Source organism: Procambarus clarkii, chromosome 13 (assembly GCF_040958095.1).
Source record: "Procambarus clarkii isolate CNS0578487 chromosome 13, FALCON_Pclarkii_2.0, whole genome shotgun sequence".
In the NCBI taxonomy this organism is placed as follows: domain Eukaryota; kingdom Metazoa; phylum Arthropoda; class Malacostraca; order Decapoda; family Cambaridae; genus Procambarus; species Procambarus clarkii.
Genome location: NC_091162.1, coordinates 4,590,160 through 4,616,058, shown reverse-complemented (window position 1 = coordinate 4,616,058; position 25,899 = coordinate 4,590,160). Strand labels below are relative to the sequence as shown.

Sequence of the window (25,899 nt, the reverse complement as noted above, 5' to 3'; positions counted from 1 at the left end):
AACAGTTCCGGCCCAGACCCGTGGGGGAGTGAAGGAAGACTCAGGCTTACCTATAACCATAACCTCCCTGAGTCTTGCCTGCCAGACAAAAAAAGGTTGCAGGAACTCCTTTCCCGCCTGTCTTCTCTATCTTCCTCTTAGCAAGGTCGCCAGCTGGGTTATTATATCTGCACCCCAGCAATGCAGTTCAGTGGGTGTATTATATATTGTTTGTAGCCAGAAATGTATGCTCATAGAGAAATATCATAAATGGAGGCACACTCAAACACAGTAATAAAATGTGTGGATTTACTGATGCAAATTACATGAACACACACACACAATCGCAAGTAATACATGAATATGGAATATGGATGATGAATCTGGAGATCGTCAGCCTCTTCTTCCACGACCTCCAACTCTCCTTCAACTGGGCAGGAAGACAGGAGTCTCACACTCTCACAGGAGGGCCTCTTCACCACGTCGGCACCCCTTCTTCACTGTCCTGCCATCCATACACACTGTCCTCTCTGACAGTCCTGGACACAAGCTGCTTTGCAGCCTACTCTACTATTAAAGTAATAAAGTCTTGCTGCCACATACACAAGTAAATATTGTGGCCTAACTAGCCTACTCATACAAGGGGTAATGGGAGGGAAAAATGATCTACCTTACACTCCTGGCTCACGACGCCTGTCCCTCGATGGTGTGAGGTTCCCACGCTTCCTTGGGTCGATCCTCGACGATCCAGGACGTTCCACAGGTCCTCAGGTGTCGTGAAGCCTTCGCGTCGTCGCCGTTCCAATCCCTGAGATTCAGCTGCCCCAATCCTGGTTCATCGATGGGCGCTGAGCTAATCACTATTTCTCCCCACACTCGCCTCTCCCACAGGGCGTCGCTCCTTGTCCTAGGCACGGTGTCGTCCTTCCAAGATTCTCAGTGGATGTGACCCCAGTCACAGCTAGCTTGCTCGCCCACCTTCCAGACCTCAACGTCCAGCCAGCGGCGCCGCCCAGCGTCGTCGCCGACTATTTTCCAAGTTTGGCACTTCTCTGCTCACTGAACTTGGTTCCTCTTTTGCTTCCCAGAAGCGCAGGGTCTCCAATAACTGTAATGGGCTGCGAAGGCCAGCTCAATCCACTGAACAAGGCTTGCAGAGCCTCCAATCCTTGAGAGCAGACCGAGGCGCGTCCTGTCGCTTCCACGGTCAGTACAACTCTCACATTGGCGCCGCCCGGGGCACTCGGTGAAGTCATGGCGGGCCCTGATTTGTCGCCCGCGACCTACGTCGGCCAATCCGCGATCGGCTTGTCTCCCTTCCAAAAGGTCATATCTGCCGTAGGGGATACTGTTTCATTTTATAACAGGGCGCCAATTTTCCTTTATTTACAACTTATAATATAACCTCCTTCCATTAAATGGCAGCCGGTCTGGTCGCCACATATACCATTAGACTCCCTGAACCTCAGAGAGTCAGTAGGGAGAGCTGATATGACTCTTTAAGCCGGCAAACGGAAGAAATAGGAGAGGGCACCGTAACAATATATATATATATATATATATATATATATATACCTCCACCGCCCACCACACGACACTGGCACTTGTCTCCACCGCCCACCACACAACACTGACACTTACCTCCACCGCCCACCACACAACACTGGCACTTGTCTCTACCGCCCACCACACAACACTGGCACTTACCTCCACGGCCCACCACACAACACTGACACTTACCTCCACCGCCCACCACACAACACTGGCACTTACCTCCACCGCCCACCACACAACACTGACACTTACCTCCACCGCCCACCACACAACACTGACACTTACCTCCACCGCCCACCACACAACACTGGCACTTACCTCCACCGCCCACCACACAACACTGGCACTTACCTCCACCGCCCACCACACAACACTGGCACTTACCTCCACCGCCCACCACACAACACTGGCACTTACCTCCACCGCCCACCACACAACACTGGCACTTACCTCCACCGCCTGCCACACAACACTGACACTTACCTACACCGCCCACCACACAACACTGGCACTTACCTCCACCGCCCACCACACAACACTGACACTTACCTCCACCGCCCACCACACAACACTGGCACTTACCTCCACCGCCCACCACATAACACTGGCACTTACCTCCACCGCCCACCACACAACACTGGCACCTACCTCCACGGCCCACCACACAACACTGACACTTACCTCCACCGCCCACCACACAACACTGACACTTACCTCCACCGCCCACCACACAACACTGACACTTACCTCCACCGCCCACCACACAACACTGGCACCTACCTCCACGGCCCACCACACAACACTGGCACTTACCTCCACAGCCCACCACACAACACTGGCACTTACCTCCACCGCCCACCACACAACACTGACACTTACCTCCACCGCCCACCACACAACACTGACACTTACCTCCACCGCCCACCACACAACACTGACACTTACCTCCACCGCCCACCACACAACACTGACACTTACCTCCACCGCCCACCACACAACACTGACACTTACCTCCACCGCCCACCACATAACACTGGCACTTACCTCCACCGCCCACCACACAACACTGGCACCTACCTCCACGGCCCACCACACAACACTGACACTTACCTCCACCGCCCACCACACAACACTGGCACTTACCTCCACGGCCCACCACACAACACTGGCACCTACCTCCACGGCCCACCACACAACACTGGCACTTACCTCCACCGCCCACCACACAACACTGACACTTACCTCCACCGCCCACCACACAACACTGACACTTACCTCCACCGCCCACCACACAACACTGACACTTACCTCCACCGGCCACCACACAACACTTGCAATTCCGCCCTTTACAGCCCTTCTTGACCTCCGTCTCCCTCCTCTCACACTGACTCTTGCAGGAACCTCCCTTCTTAGCGCACTTCTTCTTCATCTCGCACCCTGTCGGAGATACACGTTTGTTCTTAACATATAAACAAGGAATACAAATAATTATTTTTGTATTCCTGCCAATGGTGGATGCCTAGGTAAGACAATGGTGGAGGCCTAGGTAAGACAATGGGGGAGGCCTAGGTAAGACAATGGGGGAGGCCTAGGTAAGACAATGGGGAGGCCTAGGTAAGACAATGGTGAAGACCTAGGTAAGACAATCGGGAGGCCTAGGTAAGACAATTGGAGGAGGCCTAGGTAAGACAATGGGAGGAGGCCTAGGTAAGACAATGGGGAGGCCTAGGTAAGACAATGAGGAGGCCTAGGTAAGACAATGGTGAAGACCTAGGTAAGACAATCGGGAGGCCTAGGTAAGACAATGGGGAGGCCTAGGTAAGACAATGGGGAGGCCTAGGTAAGACAATGGGGAGGCCTAGGTAAGACAATGGGAGGAGGCCTAGGTAAGACAAAGGGGGAGGCCTAGGTAAGACAATGGGAGGAGGCCTAGGTAAGACAAAGGGGGAGGCCTAGGTAAGACAATGGGGGAGGCCTGGGTAAGACAATGGGGTGGCCTAGGTAAGACTTTGGGGAAGGCCTAGGTAAGACAATAGGGGAGGCCTGGGTAAGACAATAGGGATGCCTAGGTAAGACAACGGAGGAGGTCTGCATAAGACTTTAGGGAAGCCCTAGGTAAGACTTTGCGGTAGGCCTAGGTAAAACTATGGGGGGAGGCCTAGGTAAAACAATGGGGGGAGGCCTGTGTAAGACAATAGGGATGCCTAGGTAAGACAACGGAGGAGGTCTGCATAAGACTTTAGGGAAGCCCTAGGTAAGACTTTGCGGTAGGCCTAGGTAAAACAATGGGGGGAGGCCTAGGTAAAACAATGGGGGGAGGCCTGTGTAAGAGAATAGGGATGCCTAGGTAAGACAACGGAGGAGGTCTGCGTAATACTTTAGGGAAGCCCTAGGTAAGACTTTGCGGTAGGCCTAGGTAAAACAATGGGGTGAGGCCTGGGTAAGACAACGGGGGAGGCCTAGGTAAAACAAGTGATGTACCCAAATTGTTGATTTGGAATAAATTTAGTAAGTTCTTTCTCAGCCCAAGGGCTGGACGGTAGAGCGACGGTCTCGCTTCATGCAGGTCAGCGTTCAATCTCCGACCGTCCAAGTGGTTGGGCACCATTCCTTTCCCCGGTCCCCTCCAAAATTCCTATCCTGGCTGCTCTGTTGACTGAGCCAGGCCGCTATTCGGTTAACTGACCCTGGCAATGTTTCAGCATTACACTATTATTTTCCCAAGGCAACACTTTCACCAATGTAAGTCCCCCATTGTAAGTCTTACTCTCTAGAAGTTACACATTAATTTATTTCCCAGAGTTATACTTACCAAATTTAATATGCAGGGGTAATCTCACCATGTTAAACTTCAAGTCATTGAAGTTGGGGTCGCAACAGCTAACAGATCAAGCACGTACGATATTAAGGATTGACAAATGTTAATCTTCTTGTTTAAGAATCTGTTCACCTGAGACAGTTAAGCAATTCCCAGCTGTGTCTGGGTACAAGTGACAGGATGAACAACCGAGCGGGTTTTCTTCCTATTAGGGAGGGGGAGGGGGGGTTCTGTACATGCTGCTATGGCGGTGTGTCCAGTCACAGTATGAGTGGCGCTGCCCAATAAACTCGCCCCTCGGGGCAAAATTTTAAATTTAAAATCAACCCTGGAGTACTAATACCCTGGTGGTACCCATATGGAGAAAATTGTGCTACAGTGTGTTTGGGGAGAGACAAAGGCGTGCCCTCACCATGACCGGTGATCATGTGACCACAAACCCTCCCTTCTCCCCTTCAGAAACAGTGTCTCTCTCTCTATCAGGATGCGGTGAAACTAGACATCGCATCACGAGGGACCAGAGATGATGCAACCAATCCGAGGAGTTCACAGGAAAGGCGGGAGAGGCCTATGATTGTGACTGGTCAATAGGTGACGACGTCACAGCATCATGGACAATTCCTGACGACGCAGGATAGGCATTCGGGAAAGGACCACTTGTGAGGAAATAGATTTTCTGCTCCTTTGTGCGCTGTGTGTGTGTGTGTGTGTGTGTGTGTGTGTGTGTGTGTGTGTGTGTGTGTGTGTGTGTGTGTGTGTGTGTGTGTGTGTGTGTGTGTGGTGTGTGTGTGTGTGTGTGGTGTGTGTGTGTGTGTGTGTGTGTGTGTGTGTGTGTGTGTGTGTGTGTGTGTGTGTGTGTGTGTGTGTGTGTGTGTGTGTGTACTCACCTAGTTGTGTCTGCAGGATCGAGCATTGACTCTTGGATCCCGCCTATCGAGCATCGGTTGTTTACAGCAATGACTCCTGTCCTATTTCCCTATCATACCTGGTTTTAAAATTATGAATAGTATTTGCTTCCACAACCTGTTCCTGAAGTGCATTCCATTTCCCCACTACTACCTAGTACTGCTAGGTAACAGGGGCACTTAGGGTGAAAGAAACTTTGCCCATTTGTTTCTGCCTCGAGCGGGAATCGAACCCGCGCCACAGAATTACGAGTCCTGCGCGCTATCCACCAGGCTACGAGGCCCCCTGTGTGTGTGTGTGTGTGTGTGTGTGTGTGTGTGTGTGTGTGTGTGTGTGTGTGTGTGTGTGTGTGTGTGCGCGTGTGTGCGTGTGTGTGTGTGTGTGTGTGTGTGTGTGTGTGTGTGTGTGTGTGTGTGTGTGTGTGTGTGTGTGTGTGTGCGCGCGCGCAAGCAGGAAAGAGCCAGTGCACATAGCTGTGCACCGGGCACCTCTTCTAGAAGGATTTGTCCTACACCAGCTTAATGGGTCGCTAAGGACAGTCCAAGTCATGACCATTCCATTGCTATCACAGGGGCCGCTGTGGCAGGTCGGCAAGGAAAAATATAGTCATGAATCTCCCTCTCCCCATCCGGCCCGTTGGCGCCGTGAAAGCTGACATGTGGCAGCTGACCACCACTCCGCCGCTTGGTGGTCAGCTGCCGGAGTGTGATGCTCCATGGGACGGTCCTCTGTCTTTTTGATGCCTTATGCTCCTCCTGCTGTCTTCTTCAATTGTGCTGGATCGCTTTTCCTTTTCCTAATGTTTCGTTTTTCTCCCCCCCCGTCTTCTCCTATCTGTTTGCCGTTTCCTGCCGACCTTTTGCTTGTTGTGGTTATTCTTTAAGACTTCTTCTATTTTGACGCCCGGGTGCTTGGGGAGGCATACTCTTGCACCCGTAGAACTGTAGTACTCAACGTCGAGAGCGAGGGAACCTTTTATTGTCAATCCTCCTTTCGTCACTGAACCCGATCTCGACGAACTGACGGTTCTTAAGGGGGCGTTTGTGGGGCGTGCATCGTGACCGGCCGGGGCCCCTAGGGGGCCTAGGGGCCCTGGCATGATAGGCAATAGCTTCTTGTTGGGTGTCCTGCCTTGTGGCTCCATGGTGGGTACGGGGGCACATTCGTGAATGAAAGTTTTTATCTTCGTCCTGATGTCAAATTCTGTTCCTCTTTTACCTTCTCAGGCTCGTGGGGGTGGGCGACCAAGCCCCCGAGTCGGACCGTGTTGGAAGACCAGGCTCTGTAGCCCCCACTGCATTGGGCCTCGACCTTGCTCCTCCTTCGACCTTTCTGACTACTCCCCTCGGCTCCCCTCTCTCCTCTGTGGTTAGGTCGAGCCCCAAGCCCCCAGTGGTGACCATCTCGTCCCCTGGCACGGCTCAGTCTCTAGTTGTGACTACTGCGCCTTTTAACCCCTCTCTCTCTCCTCTCTCTCTCTGGGGGTTCTCTTCGCTGTCCTCAACACGGCCGCACTCGCTCGATTCCTTCCCATACTGATGCGTATCAGGCCTTGTTTGGTTCCGCTTCGTGGGTCAAATACTTTGATCTCCTCCCTCTTGATTCTGTGCTTCCTGACGATTTCTCCCTACATAGGCACGTTGTTGATTCCGTCGATGCCTCTGTTACTTTCCACCCCACCCATCTCGGTATGCGTGTCGTTGCTGCTCCTTCTCAGGATGCAGCCTCCCGCTTGACTGCCTTTGCGAGACCCCTGTTCAGGTCTCCAAGAAGGCTCAGTTGAATGCCAGTGGTAACACTATTCTCCTCCCATCCCATGTTGCTACTGGTGTTCAGAATCTCCTCGATGTCCAGGGCCATTTTGTCCTCTAGGTAGACTCGTTTACTCGTCCCCCTCGTGGTCGTCCCTGTCAACCCCTTCGGGTTGTGATGATTACCTTTGATAATAGGATCCTTTCGCCCTCTATCATTCTTACTGGTGCTAGGTGCTCTGTCTAGGAGTACATTCCCTCTCCTCGCCTCTGTAATAAGTGCTGGAGATTTGGGCATGGTGCCCTCCGCTGCTCTAGAACTGTCTCTCTCTGTCCTTTGTGTGAAGGCGAAGGTCACTCTAAGGGAGTGCACTTCTCCCAGGCTCGCTGCCTCAATTGCGGTGAGGCCCACCCTACCTTCTCCCGTGCGTGTATGTGAGGCCCACCCTACCTTCTCCACTTTCCTCAACTTGAAGCACTGAGAGCGTTTATCTTTTTCTGAGGCGAGACGCCAGGTTCGCAAGCTCCCACCTTATGCTCGTGTGCTGCGGTCTTCTTCTCCTCGTCCTTCCCACCTTCCTCAGACTCGAAACCGTTTCCAGGCCTTAGACCCTGATACGCCCACCGCCCCCTCCTCTGTTCCTTTGAGTTCTGTCCCGAAGGGTTCCCTTCCTGTGCTTCTGCTAGGTGATTTCAATTGTTGTCAATCCCTTTGGGGTGATGTTCTGATGAACACCTGGGATCGCCTTCTTACACCGTTCATCTTCTCTTCTCTTCTTCCCTGTCTCTACTGAATTCTGGTGAGCCACACATTTGGACACTCGGACTCGCACCCTTTCCTGTCTTGATCTTGCTCTTTGCGCATCTTCTCTTTACTTAGATTTCACATGGCAGGTTCTTGATGACCTCCATGGCAGTGACCATTTCCCATCCTTGTTACCTTTTTCTCTTTTCACCCTCCCCTCTCCTTTCCTAGGTGGCAGTTTGCTAAGGCAGACTGGAACCTATTTACCCACAGTACTGCTCTCACTGACCTCTCCCTTCTGCCTCTCCCTCGCTCTCTCCTCCTATTTCATGACACTGTCTTCGATGCTGCCCTCCACCCTATTTCTCGCTCTTCCTCTCGGGACCCACGGAAGTGCATTCCCTGGTGGAATACAGACTGTGCTCGGTCTGTCCACTGTAAGTGTGCAGCCTGGAAGAGACACTAAGACGGCCAAATCTTTTCTTTTATTTCAGAGGGCGAGAGCGGTGGCCCGTAGGACCATCCGTACAGCTAAACGTGAATGTTGGGCGTCTTATGTCTCGACCATTACGTCCGAAACTCCTCTGCCGCAGATATGGAAGCGTATCTGCAAGATAGCGGGTAAGTTCGTTCCCGATGTCTCACTGGTCCTTTACCTCCGTGGTACTCTTGAGGCGGACCCGTTGCAGGTCGCTACCAAACTGGGTTCCCGCTTTTCTTTTGTTAGCTCTGGTTTTCATCTTCCCAGTCTTTCCTTCTTCTTAAACCTCTCCTTGAATCTTGTTCTTTGGATTTCTGTACTCATCTTCGCCTTCCCTATAATGATCCCTTCTCTCTCTCTGAACTTCGGTCTGCCCCGGCCCTCTGCGGTTCTATGGCGGCGGGCTCCGATGGCATTCATTATGAGATGCTTCGCCATCTCCCTCCGTACACGTCTCAGTATTTACTGAGTCTGTATAATCGGATCTGGGCGTCGTCGTCAGTCCCTGAGGACTGGCTCGATGCTGTTGTCCTCCCTGTTCGCAAACCATGGACTCTGGGAACATCCCCTAAGGACTTTTGCCCAATTGCCCTTACAAGTTGTGTCTGCAAACTCTTTGAACGTATGGTTAACGTTCGTCTGATGTGATTCTTAGAACACCATCACCACCTCTCCTCTTCTGAATTTGGTTTCCGCAAGTGCCGCAGCACAACAGATGTCCTGGTGAACTTGGAGGTCTATATTCGTACTGCTTTTGCTGCGAAGACCTCCGTTGTTGCCGTCTTTTTGACCTGAAAAAGGCTTACGACACCACCTGGCGATAACATATTCTATCCCAGCTTCATTATTTTGGCCTTCGTGGTCATCTCCCTCTCTTTCTCCACAGCTTCCTCTCTTGTCATTCCTTTCGGGTGAGGCTTGATACCACTCTCTCTCTGCCTCATTTCAGCAATATGAAGGTGTGCCCCAGGGTAGTGTTCTGAGCACTACTCTTTTTCTGGTTGCTCTAAATGGTCTTCTTTCCTCTCTTCCTTCGAGCGTCTTCTCTGCTCTTTATGTCAACGATCTTACTCTTTGCTGTCAGGGTGATGATTCGCCTCTCCTTCAACGCCAGCTTCAACTTGCGATTGATGCCATGTTGTCTTGGGCCAGTGATCATGGCTTCAAGTTCTCTACATCTAAGATTTGTGCTATGACTTTTATTCGGAAGCGTGTCGTTCTTCGTCCTTCTTTGTCGCTTTATGGTCACCCCATTGTGTACAAGGATTCAGCTAAGCTATTGGGGTTGATTTTTGACACTCGTTTGTCTTGGTCGCCCCATATTTCTTACCTCCGTATTGAGTGCTCTAAGGCCTTTACCCTCCATCGGATATTATCCCATACTTCTTGGGGAGCGGATAGGCGCACTTTACTTGCTTTACATTCCTCTCTCGTCCTGTCTAAGCTCGATTATGGTTGCTCTGCTTACTCGTCTGCTTCTCCTTCTATTCTTCGCCGCCTTGATGCTTTGCACCATACTGGGTTGCGCCTTAGTTCTGGTGCCTTTCGTTCGACTCCCATCCTCAGCTTATATGTTGACACTGGCTTCCTATCTCTCTAGGACCGCCATGATCGCTACTGTCTTCGTTATCTTGCACGGTCCTTGCAACATCCTTCCTCTTTCCTCTGTCGTGCTTTAACTCTTACCCCTCCTGCGGTTCCTGTTCCCCTTCACCACCTCCCTCTTTCTGTCTGGTTATCTCGCTTACAGGATTCTCTTTCAGTTGGCATTTCTAATATTTCTACTCGTGTTGTTCCTTCTTTGCCCCCCATAGAGAGTCCTCCTTCCGCAGTTTTGTACATCCTTAACCGCATCATTTGAAGCTTTTACCTCTCCTACAGTTCTAAAACGCCTTTTCCTTGAGCACTTTTCGTCTCACTCCCGCTCCATTTCCGTCTTCACCGATGGGTCTAAGTCTGCGGAATGTGTTGGCTGTTCGGTTCATCCAGTGATTGTTGAGATCCAGCATTGGCTGTTTCTTGTTCACAGTAAAGTTAAGTCAGTTGAGTTTTGTTGGGTTCCCAGCGATATTGGTGTCTCTTTAATTGTGCGTGCAGATGCTGCCGCTAGGGAAGCTGTCCGCTCTTGTCCCATCTCTCGTAGAGGTATTCCTTATTCCGACTTTCATCCGGTTATCCATTCCTCCATCCTTACCCGTTGGCATGCTTGTTGGTCGTCTGTTACTGGTAACAAACTGTGTACTTTTAAGAGTTGTGTGTCCTCGGGGCCGTCCTCCTACCACCGTAATTGGCGATGGGAAATGACTCTGGCAAGGTTGCGTATTGGCCATACTCACTTAACTCATGGTCACTTGATGGAGCTCCGCCCTGCTCCTTTTTGTCCTAATTGCATTGTCCCTCTTACGGTCGTGCATATCCTTGTTGAATGTCCTGACTTCCGGGACGAGCATGTGTCTTGTTTTCCAACTGTTCCCTGCGGTCGCTTGTCCCACGATAGCATTCTTGGTAACTCGGATACTTTTGATATTGTTCACCTTATACGTTTCTGTTCTCATATTGGCGTCCTTGGTGATATTTAGCACCCTCTGATTATCCTGCACATTTGATGGTGCTACATAGCCTTCCCGATTTGGTGCCTTCTTTTGAAAATTACTTACTTACTAGTCATGAATCTGTTTCTTGTAAGCTTTGTGTAACAGACGGAAGTGGGGAGAGGGTGTTAGAGGGGGGGGGGGGTGTGGCCCAGCTAATGGCTGGTTGCACTTCATTCCACCAGACCCCCATTTCAGTGACGACAGAGGCATCGCCCCACCTCGAGGAGAGGTGTGAAAGGTGGAGCCTCCTAAGCACTTGACGAGCTCTGCTGTGATTGGCAGATTTGTGTACAGAGGGGACACGCTTGGCATGGTCCTGTTTTAGGCGGGAGAGTTTATTCTTGCCGGGTTTGTTGCTCGAGATTCTCGTATTTTTCCGTGGTTAGGGCAAGCTACGGAGTACCGTCTTACCGTCTTCGATAAGGAGCACCGTCCTCGCAGGTCCGATAAGGAGAATCCGGAGCCGAGGGGAGGCGTATTCGATTTATTTTGAAGAAGTAAACTTAACAATTAGAGTCATCGACCACGTCATACGCCTTGCAGGGGCAACCGACTGGGGGTTGTAACCGCGAATTATCTTGACATCGATCGTCATAGTGCCTACGTCTAAAGATATCTGACAGAGACGAGATTGGGGAAGGCTTTCCAGTGTTGTTTATACTTACCTTTGGTAATTCTTGGAATTACGGTTCAACGTTCATGACATTAACTTTTATCATTAGTGTCATCATTTCATTTCACACCACACACGATACGAGCATTGTCTGCTCGTGACAGTGTGTGAGGGGTTCATCCATGATAGCGTGTGGCAGCGAGCCACCTCGCCTCGCTACCACTATCATCCGTGGTGAGGCGACGTGAGGGTCGTGACCTTCTGCTTCAGCTACAAGTGGCATGAATGTTGGAAGTGTGAATGCGTTGAAGCCGGTCTGATAAGAGTAAGTACCCTGTTTGTTTTGGTGTTGTTCAACCTCAGAAACTGGATTCGAATGCCCGGGTTCCGTCAAAACATTGTCCATAAAGCACCTGCTTGGTGATTTGGAAGTATAGACGAGTGAGGTACACCAGGATTATCGTTATTCACAAGTCGAGGGGTCGACTGCTAGCGGCCGTGGAGTGAGGACGTTTACCGACCCTCCGTGGCTGTTGGAGTTGTTTGCTGTTTTGGTCGCCAGGATGTGTGGGCGTCCCTGCCCTACCAGTTTTGTTGCCTGCCTGGCTGCGTTGACGTGGCAGTTCTGACATGGGGGGGCCGTCTTCCTCCTGTTCAGCGTGTGAACTCCGTGGGCCTGGAGTTCACTTGTAAGGCTGGTTATCCGACCATCGAGGTGGTAATGTGTGACATGCTTCGTGTCCCGGTGGAAGCTGTTTATGGTGTGGAGCTAGTTACGACCCATCGGGTTGTTATTAAGTTCGTGGGGGAGGACGAGTACCGGGACTTCCTCCGTCGGTACGGGGGGCGTAAGTTGCCGTTGCCAGACGATGCCGGCTCTGTGGCGATTTCGGACCGCAGTGGTGCCCTGACTTATGTCAGTATCCATGGTGCGCCCCCGGAATTCCCTGATGACCTTCTCTGGCGTTACTTCGGGGGGTTTGGTACTGTTGTCAGCGTGCGGGTGAACACACTCTCCTCGGGGCGGTATGCTGGGAGGCGTACAAACATTCGCACGTTGGGGATGCGCCTGCGGTCGGACATACCTTCTTCTGTCCATCTTATGGGGTACTACGTCCGGGTGTATTATGCCCGGCAGCCTCGTACCTGTTTCAGGTGTGGCCTGTTGAGGCATCAGGCTGCCGGGTGCTCTGAGGCCCCTGGTGCTCCTGTCAACTTGTTCCGCGACGAGGATTTCCCGCCGCTCCATCTGGAGGCAGTCTCCGGTAATGTTGATAAGATGGTGCGCGTCCCGTTTGCTGCTGCAGCTTCCCCGGCGGCGCCTGCCGTTCCTCCGGTTGTTGCCGTCCCTCCTCCGGTTCTTGAGGTACCGTCGGTTGGTCTGCCTGATCCTGTCGCTGTTCCAGCTGCTCCCGTGGGCCTTCCTGGAGCTCCCTGTGTGACGTCGCTGTCTTCTCCCTCGTCTTCTGATGCTGCGCCTGGCCCTGTGTCCGTGACTTGGGTCCCGGATGTGCTTGGTGCTGGGGTGGCTGCGGAGCCTCCTGCTGTGTGTGGCCCGGTTCCCCCTGTGATAGAGGCTGCTGCCGTCCTGGCGTCGGTTCCTTCGGCTCGTGGTACCCGTGTTTCTGGGTCACTTACCGGCTCGGACGATATCCGGCCGGTGCCCAAACGTTCCCGGCGTTTGTCTTCTTCCTGGGCCGACGTTGGTGACTTCAGTGACTGTGGGGCTTCGGGTGTTGACAGTGTGGATACGGATGCGTCGATGTCTCTGCGGTTCGTGGTGGTGGAGGTCCATGTGCCTGCTGGTGCTGGTGCCTGTGTCTCGGACGTGCCTTCGGTTCTTTCCCCGCCGGGGGACTCTCCACAGTGGGGGGTGGTGGCTCCCGCTGCCAGGGATGGTGTGGACTCTGGTGCTGAGCGTGGCCTGGTGGTGACATTACGGAAGGATGCGCGCCATCCGGGTTCCCTGCTGTCGTCTGGTGGTGTGCCCGGGGCCGCGGGTAACCCTGTGGTGCGGGTGCGCGTTTGGGCCCTGGGGGACGTGTTGCCAGCGTCTGTAATGCCACCAGGTCACTGGTCGCAGATTGCCGAGTTACTGCTGTCTGACGGCCCAGAGTGCTTTCGTGGGGGGCAAGTTCCCTTCCTGTGGGGGCGAGTGGCGACTTCTCACCTCATGAGTACTACCATCTGGGTCCCCAGTTTGCGGGTGTTTGTTGCCCCGGTTCCGGATGTTATGGCGTCCCCGGTGGATGGACGAGACCCTTGGCAATGGGTGCTCTGGGAGGCGTTCAATGTAAGGTTCCCGCGGGCCAAGTTCCCGGGCAAATATGTGCTCTGATTTCCTGTGTATTTGCTCTATGACATGTTGTGTGCCTTTCTGGCTGTTTGTTTGCCCTGTTCTATTATGTGCTTCTGCCTCTCCCTTTGTGCGTAGCTTTGCCGTGTGGCGTATTAGTTTCTAGTGCTTGGCGTCACTCGTTTCGCGTTTTGGCTTGGCATTTCGCCTTTCCTGGCTTTGCGATTCACCCTTCTCGGGTACGCCGGGGCGCATCCGATCCCACAATCGTCGTCGCCCCTAACTCAACAACAACAACAACAACACAAGTCGAGGGAAGAGCCCGACTGTGTGTGTGACCGGATGTAAATTTGTATATGTATTACATTGGAAAACACATTTAGTGTGTGTCATTAAGACGGCTCATCTCCATCAAGTTGTAGTACTTATTCATTGTGGAGTACAGTGATGAGTTTATGTATGTCATGCTCTATGTACCATTTGTATGTGATCTCTTTCCAGAGGAAACCAGTTCCTGTAGTGTACTGTTAAGGTATTTTACTGGGAGATTTCCCAGTGGTGATACTGTAATATATCTGTGCCAGTGATTACTTTATACAAAGTGTGTGTTGTGTGATCTTTTGGGTGGTGTTATATATTTTATTTCACTGTAGGCAGTGTGACATTCATTGCAGGGGGGGCTGCAGGGTGTACTGTGCAGTGTGGCTTGTCAGTACACGACCTTGGGGTGTAATCTTTATTTGTGGAATACATAAAGGATTCAGTAAGAGTTAATTGAAGATAATTAACTACACCTATAGTGGTAACACATTGCTCGACGGGAGGGGCTGTTGTGTTGAGACAGTCTTGAGATTAATGTACGACGTTGGGTGCAATTATCTGTCTGTTTGACAGCTAATTGATCACTCCAGCTAATTAGTTTCATTAGCATTGCATAAGTGAATTCATACAGTGATCAGGAACTGTCGGAGGGGCGACAGTAGTTTATGTTAACGTAATTTGCTCTAGACAATTTGTCTGTTTTGGGGATGGCTAATTAGTGGCTAAAGTTATTTGGGGATAATCAACGTCAAAGGGTTTGACTGATTGTCGGAGGGCGAAGTCAATTGAGCTAGCATAATTCATTAGTTTAATTAGATCTGTCTATGGAACAGTTGAGTATGCACATAAGTTAATTATGGGTAATTAACACCTCGTTAATTCACAAGTGTATTGTTGATACCTACTTAGGCAGTGCGATAGAGTAACATAATACGTGTAGTATTAATTAATGATCCGTGGGACAGTTAATTAATTACTCTAGTTAATTTGTGTAATTAACATTCCCGCTAAGTGATAAAGACATAGACTTGAGAGAAGCTGTCAAGAGACTGAGAGTAGGGGTTAACGTATATCGTTGTGAATTAATTAGCGGTCCGGTTGACTGTAATTAATAATTACTCACTGAATGCTTGATGGGTCAAGTGTGATGTAATTTAGGTCAAGCGAGTTAGCGTGTTGACAGCTGAGTGTCTGAGAGACACATTTGTGTTAACGGAACCAGATTGTTACTGACTGCTGTTGACAGTCACTTAACGTAATTAATCATTGTTGATCAGTTAGTGTAATTATCATTCTATTCTTTGATTGTGTCTTGAGAGACAAGTGTTAACGTAGAATTGACAGGTTACTTCTGTTGTCATTTAACCTCTTAGTCGTTACAATATCAGTGCAGTGGGGCTGTACGAGTTGTCTTAGCATGTTGTGATTATAGATTTATATTGCAGAGGGCTGCGAATAATTTTGATTGCAATGTTGTGTCATCAGTGAGCACTCCGAATTGTTCAGGTTAGTTCAGTTCAGCTTCACGGTAACTGACAGGAGTCATTACTATACTTGGTTGTTGATTAGCTGTATTTAACGTGCCATTGAGAGACATTAACGTAATGTAAAATCGTTGTTGTAGTTGTTTAGTTCTTTACTGAATAAACTTGTTATTGTTATAGAGAACAGTCTTTATGTCAATACCTCCCATAATATTGCTTCACTTTCCAGTATTCTGTATAGTACTACTCCATGTGAACTTTAATGAAGGCCTGCTTCTGGGAAATTCGAAACCTGATTCATAGCACCACACATCAAATAATTTGACGTGAGACCCCCGTGACCTAATCTTATTAATTTGCACCTGCAATTGGCAGAGGTCCGCGACCTAGTGGATAGGGACTTCAAGCTCATTGAAGTCCTGGCGGCTGCTCCCGCCTTTCGATTTTCTCTTGCCTAAAGTATAATCTGTTACAACACTTAACGTGTTGGCTAAGCAAACCTTTCTGCTTGAGGTCCACCTCCTAAGAGAGGTAACGTAGAAAAATCTCACACCACTCAAGGGGAAGGGACTGTCTTCCGAGCTCTGAGGCAGGCCTCTTTGTCGTAGGTCCTGGAGTAATAGTATACCCTAACACCAGTAATTACACAGATCCGATTCACTGGGTAATTACAGGTGTGAAGAGGATTTATCTAAATCAGAAAGATACAGTAATTACGACGCAATGATCGTTCAAGCACAAGCCAGACCACATGTGTCGTACGCAAGGTGTAGTAATGTGAAATAACTAAGTGAGGAATCACATAAAATTTCAGGGGAAATTGTTGAGTAAAACGATAAGGAAAAGACGGTAGATCACGTGTGCTTGTGGGAGATTCAAAGTGGTAAGACTCATTGTCAACGTGTAAGTCTGAGAGGAAGTGATTTTCCATCATCTTGAGGGACAATCAAGTGTGAAATATCCCAGAAGTGTGAAAAGCTTTTGGCGATAGCGAACGAGCGGTGTTTCGCTGTAACGAGGAACAAGAAGATGGTTGTGGAGTACTTCCCTCTTGACCTGAGTGTGTGTGTCGTTTGCTAGAGTGTGCCTTCATAGCCGCGCGGCACACCAAACGGTTCTACATTTTCACTGAATGGGTTTATATACCATAATTCTAAGAGACTAATTAGTGAGGGGGGGCATTAATTTATTCTCGAACTATTGATGGTCGTATCAAAGTGATTGACCACTTTGCCTTATGGATAAGGTTTAGTTTAGTTCATATATTATGCACCCCATACCCATCCTGTGGGCAGTAGTGGAAAGAGTTACAGAGACACATAATGAGCTCAGGCAATGAACCCCTCAATTCATTTAGCTTAGCAAGTTACAATCTTGATGAGCTAGTTGTACAATTTTATGCACATAGTCACATCAAGAATGGACTCGAGACCACAAGTACCGTTTCTAAATTAAGCAAGTGACATATGTGGAAAGCTAGTGTCACAGGTGATATGTTTATCCTACACACCGCCCCCCATCCAGGGAATAGCGGTGGATAGGTTACAATCACTTAGTTTCTACCTACAGTTAGCAAACTGGGGATATTTGGCTAAAATATCTGGTAGCAGATCATTTTGAATGAAATATTTACACATCGTAGGAACATGGGTTAAAGAACTGAATCTGAATTCACGTATCTTTTCGCACTCCATCACATAGTGACAGAGGGTGTGTGAACAATTTTGTTGACACAGCTTACATTTTGTCAGATCTACAACAGCAGATAATGAGAAATACCAGAGATACTTGTAACCGAGTCTAAGCCGAGCAGTAGTAACATCTAGAAGTCTGCTGATTTTATTGGATGAACCATAGATGTGTGGCTCCTCTTGCATGATAGTATGATGATAGATATAATTATTTGTGTCTATTTCACTTTGCCTCAGCTCTACAAGGTTTTTTTGAAGTTCTTGGTATATTATTGCTCTCAGATTGCTCATTGACAATCCAGGTTATACTAAATTTCTCCTTTAAAGGCAGATTCTTTGGCTAACTCATCAGCTCCATCATGCATTCGGAGGCCAACATGAGATGGAGACCACATGAAATGGACTTTGTTACCATCATTAATAATTTTGTTGTATTTGTGTCTAGCTGCAGACACGAGCATGTTACAGTTATGTCTTAAAGAATTGAGAGCATTTATGGATGATAAAGAGTCACTTACAATTAATTTACCAAGTTTGGAGACATGTACACATTTCAGTACAAGGATCAAGGCAAATAGTTCGGTCTGAAGGGTAGAGACCCAGTTGTTTATATGGACTTCCCACTCAAAATATAAGCCATCGCCCATTTTCAGGACAACTGCACTTCCAGCTGCACCCGTGGGGCGGTGTAGGGAACTATCAGTGTATATGATTTGAGAGAGAGAGAATGCTCTATGGGCAGAGCATATGGCTTAAGGCGTTGAGCTTTGCCTCAAAACGAAGCTTGGGCAATTGAAGCTCTAATTTGCTTCTTGGGTGGAAAGTGAGGGATTAAAATTGGAATGGGGGTAATCTCCCACGGTACAGGAAAGTGTCATTGTTGTCTCTCTTGGTACAAATGATAAATCTGAACACTTTGAGCTCAGTTCCAGTTTTAGTTATCTTTTTGGAATAATGTTGACCTTCAATAAAGAAATTTTGGAGGGCTTCGGTGCAAGGGTTAGGATGAGTTAGCCTAAGCAATTTTATACAAATTTGACAGTTCATTTCAGTAACATGATCAACGTACACTCAGAATATTAAATTTCTTTCTCAAGTTAAGTATCTTTGTGGTACGAGAACACCCAAGGATTATCCTCAAAGGCTTTGTTTTGCAATTTTTCAAGCCCTCCAAGCTTTCTTTCAAGCATCGAGGCAAGCAGAGATGCAGCATAATCCACTTATGGTCTGATGTATGCAAGGTACATCATTTTGACAATTCTGGCATTGGCACCATAGCCTGAATGATAACCTGCAACAGCCTTGAGAGCTCGGAGCCTCTCTTTATACTGACGACAGAGTCTGAATACAACAGGACCATAGAGTGGCACCTCAAGGCCAAGGTATTTGAATCTGTTTACATAGTCAAGCTGGGAGTCATCATACAGTTGCATCTTGCGAACAGTTCATCCCTACCTGGGTGTACGCCGATTGTGTATCTTTGTTTTCTCTTCTGAGATTACTAAACCTAGGTCCTGACAAGAGTTTAATACGGAGTTAAGAGTGTTCTGCGTGTTAGCATACCCAGTGGTGTGTATCATTATATCATCAACATAGCTAATGATATGGACGTTGGGTTTTCTCGGTACAGAGTTTAACAGCGTGTTTATTAAGATATTTAATAATGTAGGACTGAGGACACCTCCCTGTGGGATGCCTAGTTCGAAGTCTCTTGTTACACTCCTATGCCCCTAGAAAAATACAGATGATTTCCTGTTGGATAAGTAACCCCTGATCCAACAAAGAAGCCGACCACCAATATTTATTCCTGCAAGCTTACTCAAGATAACATGTCTATTTGCAATATCAAAAGCAGACTTGAGATCTAGGAAGGTGGTATATGACTTTTCAGTGTGCAGGGTAAGAAAGGTGGTGATGCAATGATGCACACTCCTTCCATGCATTACCTTACCTCCACCGCCCACCACACAACACTGGCACTTACCTCCACCGCCCACCACACAACACTGGCACTTACCTCCACCGCCCACCACACAACACTGACACTTACCTCCACCGCCCACCACACAACACTGGCACTTACCTCCACCGCCCACCACACAACACTGGCACTTGTCTCCACCGCCCACCACACAACACTGGCACTTACCTCCACCGGCCACCACACAACACTGACACTTACCTCCACCGCCCACCACACAACACTGACACTTACCTCCACCGCCCACCACACAACACTGGCACTTGTCTCCACCGCCCACCTCACAACACTGGCACTTACCTCCACCGCCCACCACACAACACTGGCACTTACCTCCACCGGCCACCACACAACACTGGCACTTACCTCCACCGCCCACCTCACAACACTGGCACTTACCTCCACCGCCCACCACACAACACTGGCACTTACCTCCACCGCCCACCACACAACACTGGCACTTACCTCCACCGCCCACCACACAACACTGGCACTTACCTCCACCGCCCACCACACAACACTGGCACTTACCTCCACCGCCCACCACACAACACTTACCTCCACCGCCCACCACACAACACTGACACTTACCTCCACCGGCCACCACACAACACTGGCACTTACCTCCACCGCCCACCACACAACACTGGCACTTACCTCCACCGCCCACCACACAACACTGGTACTTACCTCCACCGCCCACCACACAACACTGACACTTACCTCCACCGGCCACCACACAACACTGACACTTACCTCCACCGCCCACCACACAACACTGACACTTACCTCCACCGCCCACCACACAACACTGACACTTACCTCCACCGGCCACCACACAACACTGGCACTTACCTCCACCGCCCACCACACAACACTGACACTTACCTCCACCGCCCACCACACAACACTGGCACTTACCTCCACCGCCCACCACACAACACTGGCACTTACCTCCACCGGCCACCACACAACACTGGCACTTACCTCCACCGGCCACCACACAACACTGGCACTTACCTCCACCGCCCACCACACAACACTGGCACTTACCTCCACCGGCCACCACACAACACTGGCACTTACCTCCACCGCCCACCACACAACACTTACCTCCACCGCCCACCACACAACACTGACACTTACCTCCACCGGCCACCACACAACACTGACACTTACCTCCACCGCCCACCACACAACACTGACACTTACCTCCACCGCCCACCACACAACACTGACACTTACCTCCACCGCCCACCACACAACACTGGCACTTGTCTCCACCGCCCACCACACAACACTGGCACTTACCTCCACCGGCCACCACACAACACTGACACTTACCTCCACCGCCCACCACACAACACTGACACTTACCTCCACCGCCCACCACACAACACTGGCACTTGTCTCCACCGCCCACCTCACAACACTGGCACTTACCCCCACCGCCCACCACACAACACTGGCACTTACCTCCACCGGCCACCACACAACACTGGCACTTACCTCCACCGCCCACCTCACAACACTGGCACTTACCTCCACCGCCCACCACACAACACTGGCACTTACCTCCACCGCCCACCACACAACACTGGCACTTACCTCCACCGCCCACCACACAACACTGGCACTTACCTCCACCGCCCACCACACAACACTGGCACTTACCTCCACCGCCCACCACACAACACTTACCTCCACCGCCCACCACACAACACTGACACTTACCTCCACCGGCCACCACACAACACTGGCACTTACCTCCACCGCCCACCACACAACACTGGCACTTACCTCCACCGCCCACCACACAACACTGGTACTTACCTCCACCGCCCACCACACAACACTGACACTTACCTCCACCGGCCACCACACAACACTGACACTTACCTCCACCGCCCACCACACAACACTGACACTTACCTCCACCGCCCACCACACAACACTGACACTTACCTCCACCGGCCACCACACAACACTGGCACTTACCTCCACCGCCCACCACACAACACTGACACTTACCTCCACCGCCCACCACACAACACTGGCACTTACCTCCACCGCCCACCACACAACACTGGCACTTACCTCCACCGGCCACCACACAACACTGGCACTTACCTCCACCGGCCACCACACAACACTGGCACTTACCTCCACCGCCCACCACACAACACTGGCACTTACCTCCACCGGCCACCACACAACACTGGCACTTACCTCCACCGCCCACCACACAACACTGACACTTACCTCCACCGGCCACCACACAACACTGACACTTACCTCCACCGCCCACCACACAACACTGACACTTACCTCCACCGCCCACCACACAACACTGACACTTACCTCCACCGGCCACCACACAACACTGGCACTTACCTCCACCGCCCACCACACAACACTGACACTTACCTCCACCGCCCACCACACAACACTGGCACTTACCTCCACCGCCCACCACACAACACTGGCACTTACCTCCACCGGCCACCACACAACACTGGCACTTACCTCCACCGCCCACCACACAACACTGACACTTACCTCCACCGCCCACCACACAACACTGACACTTACCTCCACCGCCCACCACACAACACTGACACTTACCTCCACCGGCCACCACACAACACTGGCACTTACCTCCACCGCCCACCACACAACACTGGCACTTACCTCCACCGGCCACCACACAACACTGGCACTTACCTCCACCGCCCACCACACAACACTGGCACTTACCTCCACCGCCCACCACACAACACTGGCACTTGTCTCCTCCACAGCCCTTCTTCACCTCAGTCTCTCCCTCTGAACACTTCTTCTTGCATTGGCCACCTTTTTTTTGGCACTTTTTCTTTGTCTTGCATTCTGCTGGAGGAGCAGGACGTGGCTTAGTGTGTGGGTATGTGGCTTAGTGTGTGGGTATGTGGCTTAGTGTGTGGGTATGTGGCTTAGTGTGTGGGAATGTGGCTTAGTGTTTGGGTATGTGGCTTAGTGTGTGGGTATGTGGCTTAGTGTGTGGGTATGTGGCTTAGTGTGCGGGTATGTGGCTTAGTGTGTGGGTATGTGGCTTAGTGTGTGGGAATGTGGCTTAGTGTGTTGGTATGTGGCTTAGTGTGTGGGTATGTGGCTTAGTGTGTGGGTATGTGGCTTATTGTGCGGGTATGTGGCTTAGTGTGTGGGTATGTGGCTTATTGTGCGGGTATGTGGCTTAGTGTGTGGGTATGTGGCTTAGTGTGTGGGTATGTGGCTTAGTGTGTGGGTATGTGGCTTATTGTGTGGGTATGTGGCTTAGTGTGTGGGTATGTGGCTTATTGTGCGGGTATGTGGCTTAGTGAGTGGGTATGTGGCTTAGTGTGTGGGAATGTGGCTTAGTGTGTGGGTATGTGGCTTAGTGTGTGGGTATGTGGCTTAGTGTGTGGGTATGTGGCTTAGTGTGCGGGTATGTGGCTTAGTGTGTGGGTATGTGGCTTATTGTGCGGGTATGTGGCTTAGTGTGTGGGTATGTGGCTTAGTGTGTGGGTATGTGGCTTAGTGTGTGGGTATGTGACTTAGTGTGTGGGTATGTGACTTAGTGTGTGGGTATGTGGCTTAGTGTGCGGGTATGTGGCTTAGTGTGTGGGTATGTGGCTTAGTGTGTGGGTATGTGGCTTAGTGTGCGGGTATGTGGCTTAGTGTGTGGGTATGTGGCTTAGTGTGTGGGTATGTGGCTTATTGTGCGGGTATGTGGCTTAGTGTGTGGGTATGTTACTTAGTGAGTGGGTATGTAACTTAGTGTGTGGGTATGTGACTTAGTGTGTGGGTTTGTTACTTAGTGAGTGGGAATGTAACTTAGTGTGTGGGTATATGACTTAGTGTGACTATGGTGGCTATGGCCCGTCTGTGGCTACTGCAGGTAGGGTGCACGGCCGGACACACAGCAAAGTGAGACCCGTCTGAGAGCCCACAGCCGAGCGATTACCACCATCCATCACTGGCTCCTGCAGAAGGTCTGAGGCCGGCTACAAACTGTCACTACAGCAGGATGCTGTGTCAGTGGTTTACGTTATCGGCTCCCAAGCGATAGACCCGGGTTCAGTTCCCTCAGGCAGGACGGAAACTATTGGACATGTTTCCTTTCACCTGATGCCTGTGTTTACCTAGCAGCTAAATAGATATCCGGGAGATAAGCAATTGTGAGTTCCATCCGGGGCGAAATCAGTAATTTGTTGTGACATAAACATTGCATATATTAAAGTAGAGAATTTATTCAGTATTTTCCAGGTATGAGTAGAGTAAATCGGGAAAAGGGGGGAGGGGGCAGCATGGGACATGTGACAAGCCGCCGGCTTCATGCCATCGTCGACGCTAGAATGGTGTTACAAGCTCTCGCGTAAATTAAGGTAAAATGACTAAAGTGTTGTGGTATATGGGGGGGGGGGGTAGGAACAAGCAGTGCTCAAGTGTTGTGGTATATGGGGGGGGTAGTAACAAGCAGTGCTCAAGTGTTGTGGTATATGGGGGGGGGTAGTAGCAAGTGGTGCTCAAGTGTTGTGGTATATGGGGGGGGGGTAGGAACAAGCAGTGCTCAAGTGTTGTGGTATATGGGGGGGGGGTAGTAACAAGCAGTGCTCAAGTGTTGTGGTATATGGGGGGGGGTAGTAGCAAGTGGTGCTCAAGTGTTGTGGTATATGGGGGGGCAGGAACAAGCAGTGCTCAAGTGTTGTGGTATATGGGGGGGGTAGTAACAAGTGGTGCTCAAGTGTTGTGGTATATGGGGGGGGGTAGTAACAAGCAGTGCTCAAGTGTTGTGGTATATGGGGGGGGGGGTAGTAACAAGTGGTGCTCAAGTGTTGTGGTATATGGGGGGGGGGGCAGGAACAAGCAGTGCTCAAGTGTTGTGGTATATGGGGGGGGGTAACAAGTGGTGCTCAAGTGTTGTGGTATATGGGGGGGGTAGTAACAAGTGGTGCTCAAGTGTTGTGGTATATGGGGGGGGGCAGGAACAAGCAGTGCTCAAGTGTTGTGGTATATGGGGGGGGGGGTAGTAACAAGTGGTGCTCAAGTGTTGTGGTATATGGGGGGGGTAACAAGTGGTGCTCAAGTGTTGTGGTATATGGGGGGGGGTAACAAGCGGTGCTCAAGTGTTGTGGTATATGGGGGGGGGTAGTAACAAGTGGTGCTCAAGTGTTGTGGTATATGGGGGGGTAACAAGTGGTGCTCAAGTGTTGTGGTATATGGGGGGGGGCAGGAACAAGCAGTGCTCAAGTGTTGTGGTATATGGGGGGGGGGGGTAGTAACAAGTGGTGCTCAAGTGTTGTGGTATATGGGGAGGGGGTAACAAGTGGTGCTCAAGTGTTGTGGTATATGGGGGGGGGTAGTAACAAGTGGTGCTCAAGTGTTGTGGTATATGGGGGGGGGGGGGTAACAAGTGGTGCTCAAGTGTTGTGGTATATGGGGGGGCAGGAACAAGCAGTGTTCAAGTGTTGTGGTATATGGGGGGGGTAACAAGTGGTGCTCAAGTGTTGTGGTATATGGGGGGGTAACAAGTGGTGCTCAAGTGTTGTGGTATATGGGGGGGGTAGTAACAAGTGGTGCTCAAGTGTTGTGGTATATGGGGGGGGTAGTAACAAGTGGTGCTCAAGTGTTGTGGTATATAAGGGGGGGGGGTAACAAGCGGTGCTCAAGTGTTGTGGTATATGGGGGGGGGTAACAAGTGGTGCTCAAGTGTTGTGGTATATGGGGGGGGGGTAACAAGTGGTGCTCAAGTGTTGTGGTATATGGGGGGGCAGTAACAAGTGGTGCTCAAGTGTTGTGGTATATGGGGGGGGGCAGTAACAAGTGGTGCTCAAGTGTTGTGGTATATTGGGGGGGGCAGTAACAAGCAGTGCTCAAGTGTTGTGGTATTTGGGGGGGGGGGTAGTAACAAGTGGTGCTCAAGTGTTGTGGTATATGGGGGGGGGCAGTAACAAGCAGTGCTCAAGTGTTGTGGTATATGGGGGGGGGGTAGTAACAAGCGGTGCTCAAGTGTTGTGGTATATGGGGGGGGTAGTAACAAGCGGTGCTCAAGTGTTGTGGTATATGGGGGGGGGGCAGTAACAAGTGGTGCTCAAGTGTTGTGGTATATGGGGGGGGGTAACAAGTGGTGCTCAAGTGTTGTGGTATATGGGGGGGGGTAGTAACAAGTGGTGCTCAAGTGTTGTGGTATATGGGGGGGGGGGTAGTAACAAGCAGTGCTCAAGTGTTGTGGTATATGGGGGGGGGTAGTAACCAGTGGTGCTCAAGTGTTGTGGTATATGGGGGGGGTAACAAGTGGTGCTCAAGTGTTGTGGTATATGGGGGGGGGGGTAGTAACAAGTGGTGCTCAAGTGTTGTGGTATATGGGGGGGGGGTAGTAACAAGCAGTGCTCAAGTGTTGTGGTATATGGGGGGGGGGCAGGAACAAGCAGTGCTCAAGTGTTGTGGTATATGGGGGGGGGGGGGTAGTAACAAGCGGTGCTCAAGTGTTGTGGTATATGGGGGGGGGGTAGTAACAAGTGGTGCTCAAGTGTTGTGGTATATGGGGGGGGCAGGAACAAGCAGTGCTCAAGTGTTGTGGTATATGGGGGGGGGGTAGTAAACAAGCGGTGCTCAAATGTTGTGGTATATGGGGGGGGTAGTAACAAGTGGTGCTCAAGTGTTGTGGTAT

The 25,899-nt window shown here is 50.6% G+C and overlaps 1 protein-coding gene across 2 annotated transcripts in view; it reads right to left on the bottom strand.

Moving 5' to 3' along the window:
• Positions 1-25,899, bottom strand: part of LOC123757336 (mucin-2-like) — an 84,525-nt gene that overhangs the window by 45,154 nt on the left and 13,472 nt on the right. The window contains exons 3-4 of one of the 2 annotated variants that reach the window (XM_069323556.1): positions 21,972-22,103; positions 2,842-2,970 (exon numbers count right to left, since the gene is read on the bottom strand). In XM_069323556.1, the coding sequence (XP_069179657.1) occupies positions 2,842-2,970; positions 21,972-22,103 (261 nt within the window). The remainder of the gene's footprint in view (positions 1-2,841; positions 2,971-21,971; positions 22,104-25,899) is intronic. The other variant, XM_069323557.1, reaches the window with a different exon arrangement.